General features: G+C 44.6%; 1 protein-coding gene across 1 annotated transcript in view; it reads right to left on the minus strand.

Moving 5' to 3' along the window:
• Znf704 (zinc finger protein 704) overlaps window positions 1-15248 on the minus strand; it is a 192161-nt gene that overhangs the window by 122276 nt on the left and 54637 nt on the right. The window contains exon 2 of the mRNA XM_075971487.1: window positions 14221-14459. Within this exon, the coding sequence (XP_075827602.1) occupies window positions 14221-14459 (239 nt within the window). The remainder of the gene's footprint in view (window positions 1-14220; window positions 14460-15248) is intronic.

Below are 15248 nucleotides of genomic sequence, written 5' to 3' on the forward strand. Positions count from 1 at the left end.
TCTGGCTCTTTTAATCCTTCTGCCCCCTTTCATGAATTTTTAGTTTGTTCATTTGTTTCAAGAGTCCATAAGACAGAAGTGTCCAAAACAAAGTAGGGTTGGAGAAACAGTTCAGTGGATACAATCGTTTGCTATGTAAGAGGACACAAGTTCAAATCCCAGCACCCACATAAAAAGCTGGGTGTGGCAATATACACTGATAACCCCAGTGTGTGAAGTAGAAACAGAATAACTGGGAATTGCTATCCACCAGCCTAGATTCGGGTTCAGTGGGAGACCCTGTCTGTTGTAGTTTGAATATGAATGTCTCCCATGGACTTGTGTGTCTGAACACTTTGGCCCCACCTGGTGGCATTACTTGGAGAGGTTATGGAACCTTTACTGGACGGAGCTTTGCTGTAATGGCAGTGGTGGCAGTGGTGGTAGCCCTGGTGATAGCGGTGGTGGTGATGAGGTTTATAGCCTGGCCCCAGTTCCCATTCTCTGTGGTATGTGTAATTCTGAACTGGAGATGCCACATGGCAGGCCTTTTTGCTTACCCCCAAACAACAGACTATAACCTCAACTGCAAGCGCAAACTTCCTCCGCTCAGGTTGCTTTGGTCAGAGTATTTCATTCCAACAACAGAAGAAGGAAGGAGGGCACTGCCTGCCTCAAAGCAATGAGGTGCAATCTGATGGAGCAGGACAAGCAGACGGGCGGACAGACAGACAGGTGGGCAGGGACACACATACACACGCACGCACACACTCACGGATCGGGGGATAGGGAATGAAGCATCACACATTCCAAAAGACAAACCTTCCTTCTGATTACACCGACCATGCTGGGTTTTTCCTGTGGGCAGATGGACACAGAAGCCAGCTTGATTTCATTGTACCTGTCCTCTACTGCCCAAGGACCCCCTCGGCTCTCCAGCATCTGCAGATAACAATACCTCCCACAGGCTTCTGTCTGCGACTCCTTCCCTCTTGGAGCCTTTGCCATCATCACTGTCACCTTCAGACAGCACTGCTGGGCTCTGCAGACAAGTGTCCTTCTCAGTGGAGAATGCCACGAGACAGGTGGCAGCTTCCTGGGCTGAAGCAGAGAGCAGCAGCTTCTCCTTTCTACAAGGAGATGCTGAGCACATCAGGACGGTATTCGGGCACAATGAATGCCAAGTGCTGCCTTGTGAATGACAACGTGATAACATTTGAGAAAACAGCTTCCAGAGAACATCGGAGTCTATTATTCAAACCTAAACTTTAAGTTTTCTTTCACACCAGTTTTCCCATCTTTTAAATAAAGGGGACAAAACGGATGACTTTCAAGATGCTAACAGAGCTCTCTCCTCAGAGACCTAAGCTGCAAGTACCCCACTTAGCTATGCCGTGGCACACAGTAATCTCTGCAACACACCCTACAGGTACCAGAGCACTAAGAGTCCCACTGCCCTTGCGGTCGAGATGGGAACATTTGTGCTGTTTTTAGAGGTAGGTAATTAGAAGCAATATGATTAAACCACTTGGAGCACGGGAAACTAAAAAACAACATTTGGACATCAAAGTTTCTGTTTACCATTTCTGTTCTTGGAAAATGTTCTCTTCCCCTCCCACGAAGGCTAGCTCCTGAAGCTAAGACAGACCAAATGGAGTTTTAATGCTGTGAAGGCAAACCCCATATCCAACTACCAACACAGGAGTGAAGGAACTCTGCCCGACACACAGCAGAGCAATAGCCTCCATGGCGAAGCCACTGACACCGGGTCACTCTGGGTGAGACATTAGCTGGACACCATGTATACATCAGGCTGCAGTTTCGCACTTTTGCACAAGCCAGAGACGGAAAGTGCATGCCACAGTTTCGCCACACAATCAAGCAATGTTCAGACTGGTATGCTTTCATGTCTGAGATGAGAGGAAGCCAATATTAGCTCAGCTTAGCTGGGGATGCATCCACAGCACGAGCCAGCATGGAAACGCCAATATAATGACATCCTTCCACTCACAAGGGTGAGCCCGAAGACACCGTGCACACCAATGACAAGCTATGCAAAAAGGCCCTGTTCCTTACCCAGCCTCCCGCCTGTCCAGAGGGTGGAGGACAAGTGTAGGTACCACACCCTGGTGGTCTATCAACTACTGTTTGTCACTGCTGTGTGAAGCTTGCATATATGTATGTGTCATACAAAAGAGAATGAGAGGGAAACCCACAAAATCACTTGTGCTAGCTAGAGACTTAGCTCATCGGGTGTGTAAGAGCCCAGGAAACCAGACCGCGGGTATAGGAAACTGAAGTGATATCTTGAGAGCCATGGAATTAATGTGCTTACCACCTGGGGCCAGAAAGAACATCCATTCAAAAACAGGGCACAATTACCAGAATGTACAATCTGTCTGTGTTTTGTTCAGTAGCCCCGGAGGAACTCAGTTAAACGTGACAGCACTCCATACCATTCAAGTTCGCTTATCCAGGCGCAGCAAGTCCCAGATAAGAAAGATATACGTTTCTACCTGGATTTGATGAAATCTCACATTCTGCTGACAAAGCCACATTCCAGCCTTTTAAATACAACAGCAAAATGGATGTAGGAAAAAGCATATGACCTTATAAGCAAGCTGGGGTTTCTTAGAAAGGGCAGTAGAATGAACCAAGTCTATTATGGGATGGATTTTATCTGAGGGATAACTAAGGGAAGCTGAGGTCACAAACTGCATTCAAGACGTAAATGTTTGCCAACTAAATTAAGATGATTCCCACATGGAAAGGAACAAGCAGTATCTTTTCACCATGCAGAGACGAAGGTATGCATGCAAAGCTCACACCACGACAGACGTGAGCATGGGCTTCTGGACAAGTGCGTATTGTAACAAAATACAAGACAGAACACTTCACACTAGCAAGCACTTCTAAGTGCAAGTATTCACATCCAGTGTTTAAGGCAGCCTGCACTGTTCTCTGTAAACACCTACTGCCCTTTGGTTTTCGCTGAAAGGCTTCCAGCCTTTGGTAAGAAACATCGCTAAACTGTTTTTGTTAAGTGCCCCTGATCTCTAAGCCTTGCTCCCGCCGCCCACATTTACTTCCTTCTGGATCGCTCCTGGATTGCCTATTGCTTGGATTAGCATCACCAACCACTTTCTCCAGCTAGATGCCCGGGCTGGAATTTCTAGACATCCTGAGCACCAGTATCTCTCAGTGTCCTCACACGCATGGCCCATCAGCTCCATTCCTGCCAGGCACCATGTAGTCTGCACACTGCCCTCTTGAGTTTCTGTTCTAATCAAGGTCTCATTAATTACTTCCCCCAGATTTAAAAAAAATTAAATGATTTATTTTTATATTTTGTACATTGGTGTTTTGCTGGCATGTGTGTCTATGTGAAGGTGTCAGCTCCCCTGGAACTGGAGGTACAGACAGTTGTGAGCTGCCATGTGGGTGCTAGGAATTGAACCCAGGTCCTCTGGAAGAGCAGCCAGTGCTCATAACCAGAGCCCTCTCCCAGATTTCTGTAGGTGTTTCTTAACTATTCTTTTGCTTTTTGCATAAATCCATGCCTATCCTTCCCACCTTCTCATCCCCACAGGATATCAGAGCATTTTCCTATGATGTCAATCAATGTGTATCACCCTAAATAGCTATCACTGCCTAAAGATAAAAATCAAGCTCTCTAAGTATCCCAAGTTGTCTTAATTCTCAAGCCTTATCTCTTAATTCTCCAACCAGAATGCTGGAGGAAAGGAAGGGAAGAGCTAATATTTAAAGGATGCAGAAACTAACAACAGGCGCCAGTAACCAAATAAAGCCCTTGAACTTGGGAGTCCTTAAGAAAATGCTTCGTATTTGTTACATTTCCAGTTTTAAAGCCACACCCACTAACTAACTTCTCTCACTGCTGTACAGAAGAATAAGCAAAACCAGACGCACTGTGGGGTGCCTTGGCTTTACTCTGAAGCATACGTACTTCTGCACGGGACAACCGGATCCAGCAGTCACTGAAGAAGTTCTCCCAAACACTGGAAATGAAGTGGCTTCCTGTTTCTAAAGAGCCAGAACTGGGATGACGCCTGCTTAACACCGGACTCAGGTGGAATCTAAACAGCTCCCCAACAATTAAACAAAGTATCACCTGTTAGGGAATCTGCTGAGGACTTCGTGTGTGCTGGAGCAGAAGAAATGAAGAAAGAAACTGGAGTCTCAGGGATAAGCAGTAAGTCAGGATGAGATGGCAAATTACCCCATACCTCCCTTCTAGGCTTCATGGCTACCACAGTCATCAATAGCCACACACGGCTTTGATCACTGAAAGGTATCTGGACCTTACCATAGGACACGGCAAATTCTGAAGATAAAATGTGCTAAAAAAGAATATGAAATACCTTTAATAATTTCATTACAGGTTAAAAACAACTCGAGGTATGAGGGATTAAACAGTATTTATATTTATTTCAGCTAATCTTTTTCCTGCTCATAGGTGCTGAGAACATGTGAAGCTCACATTCAGTTCTTGACAGAGGCACTCAAGTAGGAAGTGAACCAGGGCAAACATCCTACCACTGAGCTATATCCCCAGCCCTTTAAGTATAATTCTTCAGACAAAGCAAAACAAAAGACCATAATACATTGTTTACTACCTGTCTTTTCACAATAAAAACAGTGCAAAATCTCACTGCCAGGCCTTATGGGAAGCACAGACTTCAACTATTAGTACCACCCAATTATCCAAGTTTGAACTTGTGTAAGGAAATAACGAATGCCGCATCAAATGTCTACGGGAACCAGTTCTGCAGATGGAGACCATGACAGACGCCATGGAAGATGGGATGCTCTCCTGGGCGTGTGGAAGATGCTCTCATGGGCGTGTGGGTATTCCCATATGCATCTGCACAACAGGCCAGGAGTCCACCCGGCCAGGGACTCCTGGTCCACCAGAGGTTTGAATAGTTTCCCCATCTATGCCCAGAGACATTTCCCCAGAAGGGTTTCCCTACAGGGCGTTTTGGAGGTGATGCCTACAAATCTCTTGAGTGCTTCATTAACTACCCAGTTTGATCCGGAGAGATGAGCCTAATATTCTAAATTCAAAATGCAATCCTCAACAAGAGGGAACAGGAGGGTTGAGTTGGGGGAGAGAGGGAGTGGGAAAGCAAGGAAAGAGATATCTTGATAGAGGGAGCCATTATAGGGTTAGGGAGAAACTTGGCACTAGGGAAATTCCCAGGAATCCACAAGGATGATTCCAGCTAAGACCCTAAAGCAATAGTAGAGAGGGTGCCTGAACTGACCTTCTCCTGTAATCAGATTGACGACTACCTTAACTGTCATCATAGAACCTCTATCCAGTACCTGATAGAACCCGGTGCAGAGATCCACAGCTGAGCCCTGGGCTGAGCTCCTGGAGTCCAGCCAAAGAGAGGGAAGAGTGATAATATGAGCAAAGGGGTCAAGATCATGATGAGGAACCCACAGAGACAGCTGACTCAACCTAGTGGGAGCTCCCTGACTCTGGACCTGCAGAAGATAAAACTAGGCCCCTTGAATGTGGGAAACAGTTCTGTGGCTTAGGCAGTCTGTGGGGCCACCGTCAGTGGAACCAGGATTTATCCCCAGTGCATGAACTGGATTTTTGGAGCCTATTCCCTATGGAGGGATACCTTGCTCAGCCATGATATAGGGAGGAGGGGCTTGGTCCTACCTCAACTTGATATGCCAGACTTTGTTGACTCCTATGGGAGGCCTCACCCTTTCTGAGGAGAGAATGGGGGCGGGGTTAAGGTGTGTGGGTGGGAGCAGAGGGGAGGAGGAAGAGAGAGAGAACTGTGGTTGGTATGCAAAGTGGAAAAAAAAAACTTTTAAATAAAAAATTTAACAGAAACAAAAAAATGCAATCCTCAACAAGTGGTATATTCTAGTTTGGTTATATGTACTCATGAATAATGGTTATAGTACACAGTTATTGGAAAAATGGTGGATTTAATACGCTATATTTTAAAATGAGCACAAGAACAGTGTAAAGTTCTTTATAAAAGCATATCCACCCATATCCACCCACTTTCCCTCCGTCCCCACACACAAAATTAATAAGGCAATTTGTGTCACAAAACACAGGCTTTCGGGATAGAGAGATGGCTCAGTGGTTAAGAGCACTGGCTGCTCTTCCAGAGGTTCTGAGTTCAATTCCCAGCAACCACATGGTGGCTCACAACCATCTGTAATAATAAGATCTGGCACCCTCTTCTAGCGTGTGGGCATAAATGGAGGCAGAATGTTGTATACATAAGAAATAAATAAATAAATCCAAAAAAAACCCCAACAATACAGGCTTTCTTAAGTTACAAAATGAGAATGAAGCCCATATCAATGATATCACTGTTGGTCAAAGATATGGAGTACTATCTGGGAGGTTTCTCCTGCTCACCAGCTTGCTGGTAAGCGCTGGCTGGTGTAGTGGAGGGCAGCAGATCCGCACTTAAATCTCAGAAATCATCTGTGGGCAGCTGGCAGAATGAGAAGGCTATATTTTAAAACAGTCAGGAACCACATCAATCTCCTCAATGGGCTTTTGCTCCCTAGTGAGAAGAGAGGCATGAATGACTTCCCTTTCCAGTGTCCCCTGTCTTTCCTCAAAGACGTGGGAGGGGTGATGGGGGCCAGAAGATACCAGGAAGTTTTAACAGTACCAGGTAATCTTGATCTCTGGTTGGCATAAGCATCCTAACCCAGCTCAATGGGACAGTGTACAGACTCCACGCAGCACTTTGGCTTCTGTGAAGCAAACAGGCAACAGTGACTTCTGACTCGAATTTCTGAGATGGTGGGACAAGCGGGGAGGGGAGGGGCCTGAAAAAGATATTTGTTCTACTGGATAGAGATTGTGTCAGTGACCTATGAGATCCACAAATAACACAGTGTTAGTGTTTCTTCAACATGGTGAGAACATTTACAGTCTCCATACACACACACACACACACACACACACACACACACACACACACACTTTAAAGAAAATATGCCTTAAAACATTTTAAAATGTTGGAGCGACCTTTCTCAGTGGTCTCATATTAGCTACAGAGTTGGGAACCTGACAAGCTCCTAACATGTATGAAACACTAATTATTTTCCCCAGGAACTGGTGGTCTTAATTGAGATTCAGAAGTAAAAGACAGTAATCCTGAAGGCAGATATGGTGGCTCATATCTGTTACTCTAGGGAGGCTGTGGGGAAAGGACTGGTACAAACTTAAGGCCAGCCTGGGAAACAGAGGAAGACCCCATCTCAAATAATAAATAAATGACAGAAATTTTGCTTTATCTCGTTTACTTCCAAGCTCATTGCAGGAGACCTTGCTATAAGGGACACTGGAGGAGAACTAAACTCCACTAAACTACTGTGGGGTTTTTACTGCGCACATAAAACAAGGTGTATGGAGTAGGTTATTTTCTAACTTTGAACTCAAAGGTGAACATGAAGTGAGATGTGATTACCTGCCCTTGACACCTCTCCTCTGGAGGCAGAAGCTGGAGGATCTCCAAGTTAGAGGCTACCTGGTTCACATAATGAGACCCTTTCTCACACGAATAAACACACACAGGCACACACACACATGAACGAACACACGCACACACACACGCAAGCATTCAGTGCATCCACTGGTCAAATACTGAACTGTATCTTCAAAGGCTCACAAGTTTTTGAAGATCCCCTAAATCATGGTTTTCAGACTGTCACCTATAAGATGACTTTGTTTATCCAGCAACTGATAAGCAGCCGGCTTAAAAAACCCAGGGAACAACTGGCACTATAACACCTTCTGCTTTCGTCCCGTGGTGAACTAATCACGTGTCATATGCTAAAGTTCTGCCCTTTGGTCTAGGAGTACATGGGCTTCATTTCCCTCTTTTCCTTAGTGTAGCTGGCTTGGTGATAGAGTTCTTTAGCATTAAGGTTATAATTAGAAGTTATCACTCTGCATAAGCAAATTGTAATTGCTGTTTGGGTGAAGTCCAACGATTTTCCTCATCAGTATCCCGGAGAAAGCAGAAACAGAACAAATGCCGTGCTCTACATTAGCGGTTCAAGACCCCATTGGAGTCATGATTCAGATATTTACATTACGAGTCAAAACAGAGACAAAATTACAGTTATGAAGTAGCAACAAAAATAATTTTATGGTTGGGGTCACAACGTAAGGAACTGAATTAAAGGGTCGCAGCATTAGATAGACCACTGGTCTAGATGACTAAGCAGTGTCTACTTAACTGCTGGTTTCGTTTAGTAGTTAGGTAGGGAGCTAGTGTTATTATTGTAGTAGTCAATATTGTAGATATATTTTACGACATCATAGATGACAAGGATAATAAATTATTAATATTCTCCCATAGACAATGGTGACAATGATGGAAAAAAAAATCCCTGTGGGGCCAGAAACATCCATGTATTTTCTCTATGTTCTCCTATGTGTTGCCTGATAGTCTTGAATCTTTGCACTAATTTATGAAGTGGGAATTATAATGCCTAACTGTAGCATCTGTCATTTTATCCCTGCTGGTGGCTGTATCTGCCCCTATGTTTGCGGATTTCTCCCTTTAGCTCCAGAGCCCAACTTTGGATGTTCACCCCGCTCACCCAGCTGTCGATTGCTGACCTGCTTCTCCAGGCTCCCCAGGACTCTGGGATTGAACTGGTGGTTTCAAAACAAAAGATAAAATATGTACAATCCATCCTTGTTAAATCAGCCAGAGCAGTTTTCTATCTCTCACAACCCAGAGGCCTCCCATCTACCTAAAACAGCAGCTCTGCCGTCCACTTCTTTCATCTAGACTCTCTCCACTTCAGTCCTAACTCCCATGACACCGTCTTGCACTAATATGATGCTATCCTAAATGGTCCTCCTGTGTTCATTCTTATATGAACTCTCCCACTTAGCCCATTCTATACAACCAAAATGGCCTTTCCTAATGGATGCCTAACACTGACCTCTATAAAATCTTTTCGATCATTTAACAGTAGAACACAACCAACAACTCAACATGATTTGGTTCCTGCCTCTCCAGTGTCAAGTGCCCATCAACCGATGAGGGACAAAAATGTGTCACAGGCACAGAATGGGGTGTCATTTCACGGTCAAAACACAAGCACTGCTGCATCATGTAGATGAAACTGAAAACAGGACCACTCAATACCTGTCTATACTCGTAAAGCTTCTTTTCCTCAACTTTCCCTAAAGATCAATGAAGCTTGCATTTCTCTTAGAGATACCTTTAAATATTTAAGGATTCATACTTAAATTAGCTAATTCCTTGTCTTCAATTCACAACTGCTTGTTTGGTAGAGGTCAAGTCTTGTCTTTTGTAAGCAGGCCAAGTGACTTCAGAGACTACCAACTCATTACTTGTGCCCTTGATTTAAACCAACACTGCCATGCCTGCTTTTCCATCCACTCTCATTCTCTTAGGTGTGGTTTTATCCTCCGAAAAATGTGGGATAATGGGAAATAGAGTACTTCAGTTCTCAATGGAATCTAACGGTCCTTATCGCTCCCCCCAAAGAAACACAGCTTCTTCCTGAATCCACTCAGGCCACACTGGTTGGGTCCCACAGCAAGGGGTTCTCATAACAGTATCTCTGCCCATCTGAGGCGGCTCAGAAGGGAGACACCTTTCCTCTTGTTACTCAAAAGCACAAGTCTTTGCAATGCTTGAACCAGCAGCCATTACTGCTTTGGTTCATATGAAGCTTGGTTCTCTAGCATAAGAAAGGCTAATGGCCTGCACTGACAGTCCAGCCCTTCCTCCAGCCTACACTACAGAGGACACTTAGGACAGTGTTCCAGGAGGAGAGACAGTCAGGGAAACAGCACTGACTGGCCCAGGACCAGAGCTGGGCTCCAAAAGCATCGACTGGACTCGCTTAGGTCCCAAGCATCACAAGCTGCTGTGAGCAGAGATGAGGACAGAGCAGAGGCACAGGGAAGCCCTCGGAATAGGCTGTGAGGCTGCCAGCAGGCGGTCCTTCCCCGAGATGAGGACACAGCAGAGGCACGGGGAAGCCCTCGGAATGGTCAGAGATGAGGACACAGCAGAGGCAGAGGGAAGCCCTCGGAATGGGCTGTGAGGCTGCCAGCATGCGGTCAGCCACCCTTCCTGCACTCCTTCCCCGCGGGCTCAACCTTGCCCTGCCTGCTCCCCCACCTTCCCACAAGCACTTCCCCTAATAAATTGCTTGTGTGCTGAATTCTGTCGTGGCTCTTGCTTCTCAGGTGGCCAAACATAACACAGCTGGGGTAATAAACTTATACTTTCTGATACCAGCAACCTTCAAACGGGTCTCAAAAAACTGGCATTTTTTTAAAAAATGTGTAAAACAGACCACAGGTTTGAAGTTTTTCCTTCTCCATTCCATTCTTCTTATCTTCAAAGGGACACTAATAATAGAAAAGCAGGCTTTTAAATAGCCATACAAATGTATCACTCTCCTAATATTAAAGCCTTTTTTTAGTTATGAATTCACCCAGTTCCGACGAGAAGACAGACAATACTAAATAGTTTCTTGGACTTAGTTATTTATGTGTCCATCTGTCTGACTGCACCATGAGCTTCTGGAGGGAAGCACCTCTTCCATTCAGGCTTTAACAAGTCCTACATCACTAGTACAGGGACTCAGTAGATAGCTGCTGATGGAGGAAAGACATGAAATCCGAAAATTCAAAAATGGGTCAGAGATCAGGTTAGCCAGGATTCCCAGAGATATGGAAAAACAATTAATATATACACGCCTTCTGCTTTCATGTATGAACTCTGGGGAATAAACTTCATGTTTCCCTTTATAAACTACAGGAAGCTGAAGAATAAGGAACAGATTAGATAAGAAACACTACAGGTAATCCTAACGTGCCCAGGAGCTCTGAGCCAGTGATACTAACAGCCCAAACCAACCGCCTGCCTATATGGAGCATCCAAAACAGTCTGGAAGAGGGAGAGTGGGTTGTAGGAAATTGTGCAGACAGACAGACACGAGTGGATTACACATTAATTACAGGTCACATTTAATGACAGACATACAGACTTCTCCATTCTAATACACTTCACCACACTCCAGATTTACTCAAACATCAGCAGATATTTCTGACAGCTGTAATTATCTCTCTTTTAGGAAGCAGAAAGAAAAATCTTGTTCCTTTTTCCCATGTGACTGAAAGTTTCCTACCACAAAGTATCAATCTACTTGGTCAAAAGTGAGCATTTACTAAATAACTTAATGACGGTAAACAAACAGAAGAAAATGTTTGGGAATTACATTCTTCTGCAGAACTTGATTCTTTCAAGACTATTTGATTAAAAAAGCAATTTGTTTTGCCAAGTGTTAGCATGTTTAGGATGATTACATTTTTGCTGCAACAATGAAAACAAGTGTATTCGTGCAGACCCCACACTATGACACTTTAAATAGCACTTCTCATAGCAGATTAATTCATCGAAATTACACCTTGTCAGTGGGGAATTTTTCTCTACATATCGATGATTTAAAACCCAATTAACTTTCTCCCTACTGTTTAAGAGCTCACGACAATGCTGGCTTGTGCAGTGTGCTTCTGCGTACATCTAATGGCTGCAAAGAGTGTAACACTCTGGAGACCTGCATTAGAAAACAGAAAAGCAGAAGTATTTTCTTCCCCCCTTTTCCAGACGGCACTAGAGGTGGAATGAAGCTGAAGAACAAATGCGCAGGGCTGGGATGTGCTTCCGTTGGTAGCACACACAAGGCCTGGGGTTCTGTTCCCAGCATGGTGGCACATACCTACAGTTTATGCTTAGGAGGGGAAGGCATCACACTTAGCTATAGGGTGAGTTTTAGGCTAGTCTGGGCTACATGAGACCTTGTGCAAAACCGAAGTAAAGATACACTCTACAACAATCTGAGAATATAAAGTAATTAATTCCAGGTCTTTTACTACATATGGAAGATTCCATGGGCAATGGTGTGTAAGGTGAGTCCTACAGAACTCCAAGTCAACCCCGAACTTTAGACAGACTTGGGAAGCACATAAATCCACAGTTCTTCTCCTTTCAAGTTGCTAACATGTCATTTATCAAATGAGTCAGCCATGCATACATATGAATCAACATGTCTACCTGCTTCAGGGCCTATAAAACATTTCACAATGAAGCCACAGTGAAAACTAATCCTTAATAACTTAATTAAGTATTTTATATAAAAATCATAGAAAATCAAATAATAACAAATAGTTGAACAGACGGAAGAGATATATGAAATTGGCAATTAGAGGTTAAACAAAAAGGCCTATAATTTTAAAAAGCCTGATGATGTGGCAGCTGGATAGGGTAACATGTAATTTCCTAGAGAAGATATGCCCTCTAATACAGAAAACAATGGAAATGTTAATTACAAACATGAGCAGGTGGGAAGGGCCAGTCATTCCCAGCCCCCAGGTACGATTTTCCCCATGAGCTGTCAGAAAGCATGTGAATAAATGCAGGACTTCTCAAGCAACTGCTTGTCAAGTTTCATGATAATCATTTCCGACATCAAAATGGGGTACACGTGTTAATAATAAGCAACCTGCCATGCAGAGCGAGTACTCCCATTCCTTCCTCACCTGACATGTGCTCACAGACCCTCCCTAGTGCCCACTAGGCATTGTTCTAGTCCAGAGACAGAGGATGAGCAAAATGGTCTCCAATTCCTGAAGCTGTGTGTGTGTGCGTGTATGAGTGTGTGTGTGTGTGTGTGTGTGTGTGTGTGTGTGCGCGTGCGCTGGGTACAGAATCAGGAACAGAAGTAACAGGGTGTGTGTGTTCTGGATACAGAATCAGAAAGAGGAATGACAGGTGGTGTGGGAGGGCCTTCTGTCTATGTGTTACTTTCATTGGTTAATGAATAAAGAAAACTGCCTTGGCCTGTTGATAGGATAGAACTTAGGTAGGCAGGGAAAGCTGGACTGAATGTTGGGAGAAGGAAGGCGGAGAGAAAGAAGCCATGGAGTCGCCAGAGTCAGACATGCCAAAACTTTGCCGGTAAGCCACTGCCTCGTGGTAATATACAGATTAATAGAAATGGGTTAAACTAAGATGTAAGAGTTAGCTGATAAGAAGTTAGCCCTAATGGGCCAAGCAGTGATTTAATTAATACAGTTTCTATGTGGTTATTTCAGGACTAAGCTAGCCGGGGGCAGCCAGGATGAACAAGTGGGCTGTGTTCTACTCTGCTTTCATTCTGCCATAAGAATACCCTTCAGACCACTAGGTAGGAGTGGAGAGAAACTGAAAGAAAAGGAAGAGGGGAAGGAAGAGAACTGGGGGAGAAATTTCAGGCTGGAAGGTGTGAGAGAACAAAGTTGAACAAGAATTATAACATGACAAACTCCACCATGTTTAGTGTTACTCTATCCTGCATGTGCATGTGTGTGCATGTGTGTGCATGTGATGTGCATGTGTGTGCGCGTGTGTGTGCATGTGTGTGCGTGTGTGTGAGTGCGTGTGAGTGTGTGCATTGTGTGCGTGTGTGTCCCACCCAGTGCATGTGATGTGCACCTCAGAATACAAGCTGCATGCTGGCCTCACTTTGTTCTCTGCTGTTCAGTGACACGCACACCATGCTAGCTGCCCATGAACTTCTGGCAACCCTCAACTGCACTGCAGAAGAACTGGGCTTAAATAAGTGTCTGAGATGGCACCCGACTGCACGTTCTGCGGATGGAAATTCGGGTCCTCATGTTTTCAGGGCGAGCTCTACTCACTGAGCCATTTCCCTTGTCGAAATAAATCTTACAAAAGACATACATGACATCAGCTAGACACCACTGAACATCCCGATACACTGAAGACTGTAGGTCACCGACGGCCTGTGTCACTGTCACCTTCTTTTAAGAAGCTGTTAGAATTGTTAAACTCTCCTCTCGCAGTCCACACACAGAGGCAAACTGTAGCTTACAGACATGATTTGGCAGCCCCTCCCCTGGGATCTATGCATACTTGCCTCCGAGTGTCACCAATTTTACACAGTACGCGTCATTCTGTTAATGCTTCTGCAGTTACTTCTGTCCTTTTCTATGGCTACAACAGTTTCAACTATGGCAGCATCAACGCCAGCTCTACTTCCCAGAAGAGACCGACAACCTGAGAGACAACTCTTGCCAAGCATACACCCTGTGGAACAAGATGGAGCCGGCCTCTCCACCCATTTCCTGCAGCAGCAGTGAACCATGTGAGATGTTCCTACCTTGCAGGAGGGACGTCGATATTAGAGGAAACCACTTTCCGCTTCTGCTCAAGGAGACAAATGGATCGAGTGTTTTCTTTTTCTTGGTCAAGGATCCGGTTGGCTTTTTTGGTGTCGGCTGCTTTCACGTCTTCCTCCATGGCCAGTGGGAACAAGTGGTGAGAAGTCTTCTTGCTGGACTCGCGTCTTAAGTCCTCTGGTTGAAATGTGAAGGTCATTTCTCTCTTAAAACTCCCCACCTGCAAAACACAACAGAGAGAAGAAATCTTACACAGCTCTGCCAGGCTGTGGTGAGGAAGTCTACACGCTCTTCTCTTTGCGCTAGTTTGTGGTTTAGCTGGGGGAAACGCAACCCAGAAGTAAGCAGCTAGCATTACAACTAGAAATAAACAACTAGCTTGGGGCTAGCCTGTCTACATGGAGCATGCCAGGACACCCAGGGCTACACAGAAAGATTCTGTCCCAAAACAACAGCAACAAAGTGTCACGAACTCAAGAAACGCCTTCCTTTCAGGAGATGAAAGCACTGGCTCTCTATGCCGTTTGTACTCAAAGCCATTATCGTGCGGAATAGAAGACGGCTAGTAAGCACACGCACACTGTCTTTGACTATTAATACTGACCTTAGCTTCCATGAACAAGGTGTAAGACAAATATGAAACCAAAACTGAGTGAATTAAATCCCACTGTTTCCAATTTTGGAACCATTGGGAAAAAAGTAAACTAAAAAAGTTTTTATAAGTTGCCATTCACAAACCAAGTCAGCAGCAAATTGATTCAAGTCTTGAGTAGAGCAAGAAGAGCCTGACTCTCCAGCAATCAGGAATCCATCTCTCCATTCGCCAAAAGGGCATTTCACAGACACACAAACCAAGCCAGCCTCCCTGTGAGCTCAGGGAGTCTACCCAGCCCTGCTTACCACAGCCCAGCTAAGCTTGCTTGTTTCTATTAAGTTTAGATAAAAGACCTGAGTCAAGCAGAATTGAAAGCCATAAGCAACGTACATAGTAAAATGAAAATGTGTGTAA

This window comes from Microtus pennsylvanicus, chromosome 5 (genome assembly GCF_037038515.1).
Source record: "Microtus pennsylvanicus isolate mMicPen1 chromosome 5, mMicPen1.hap1, whole genome shotgun sequence".
Taxonomy (NCBI): Eukaryota; Metazoa; Chordata; class Mammalia; order Rodentia; family Cricetidae; genus Microtus; species Microtus pennsylvanicus.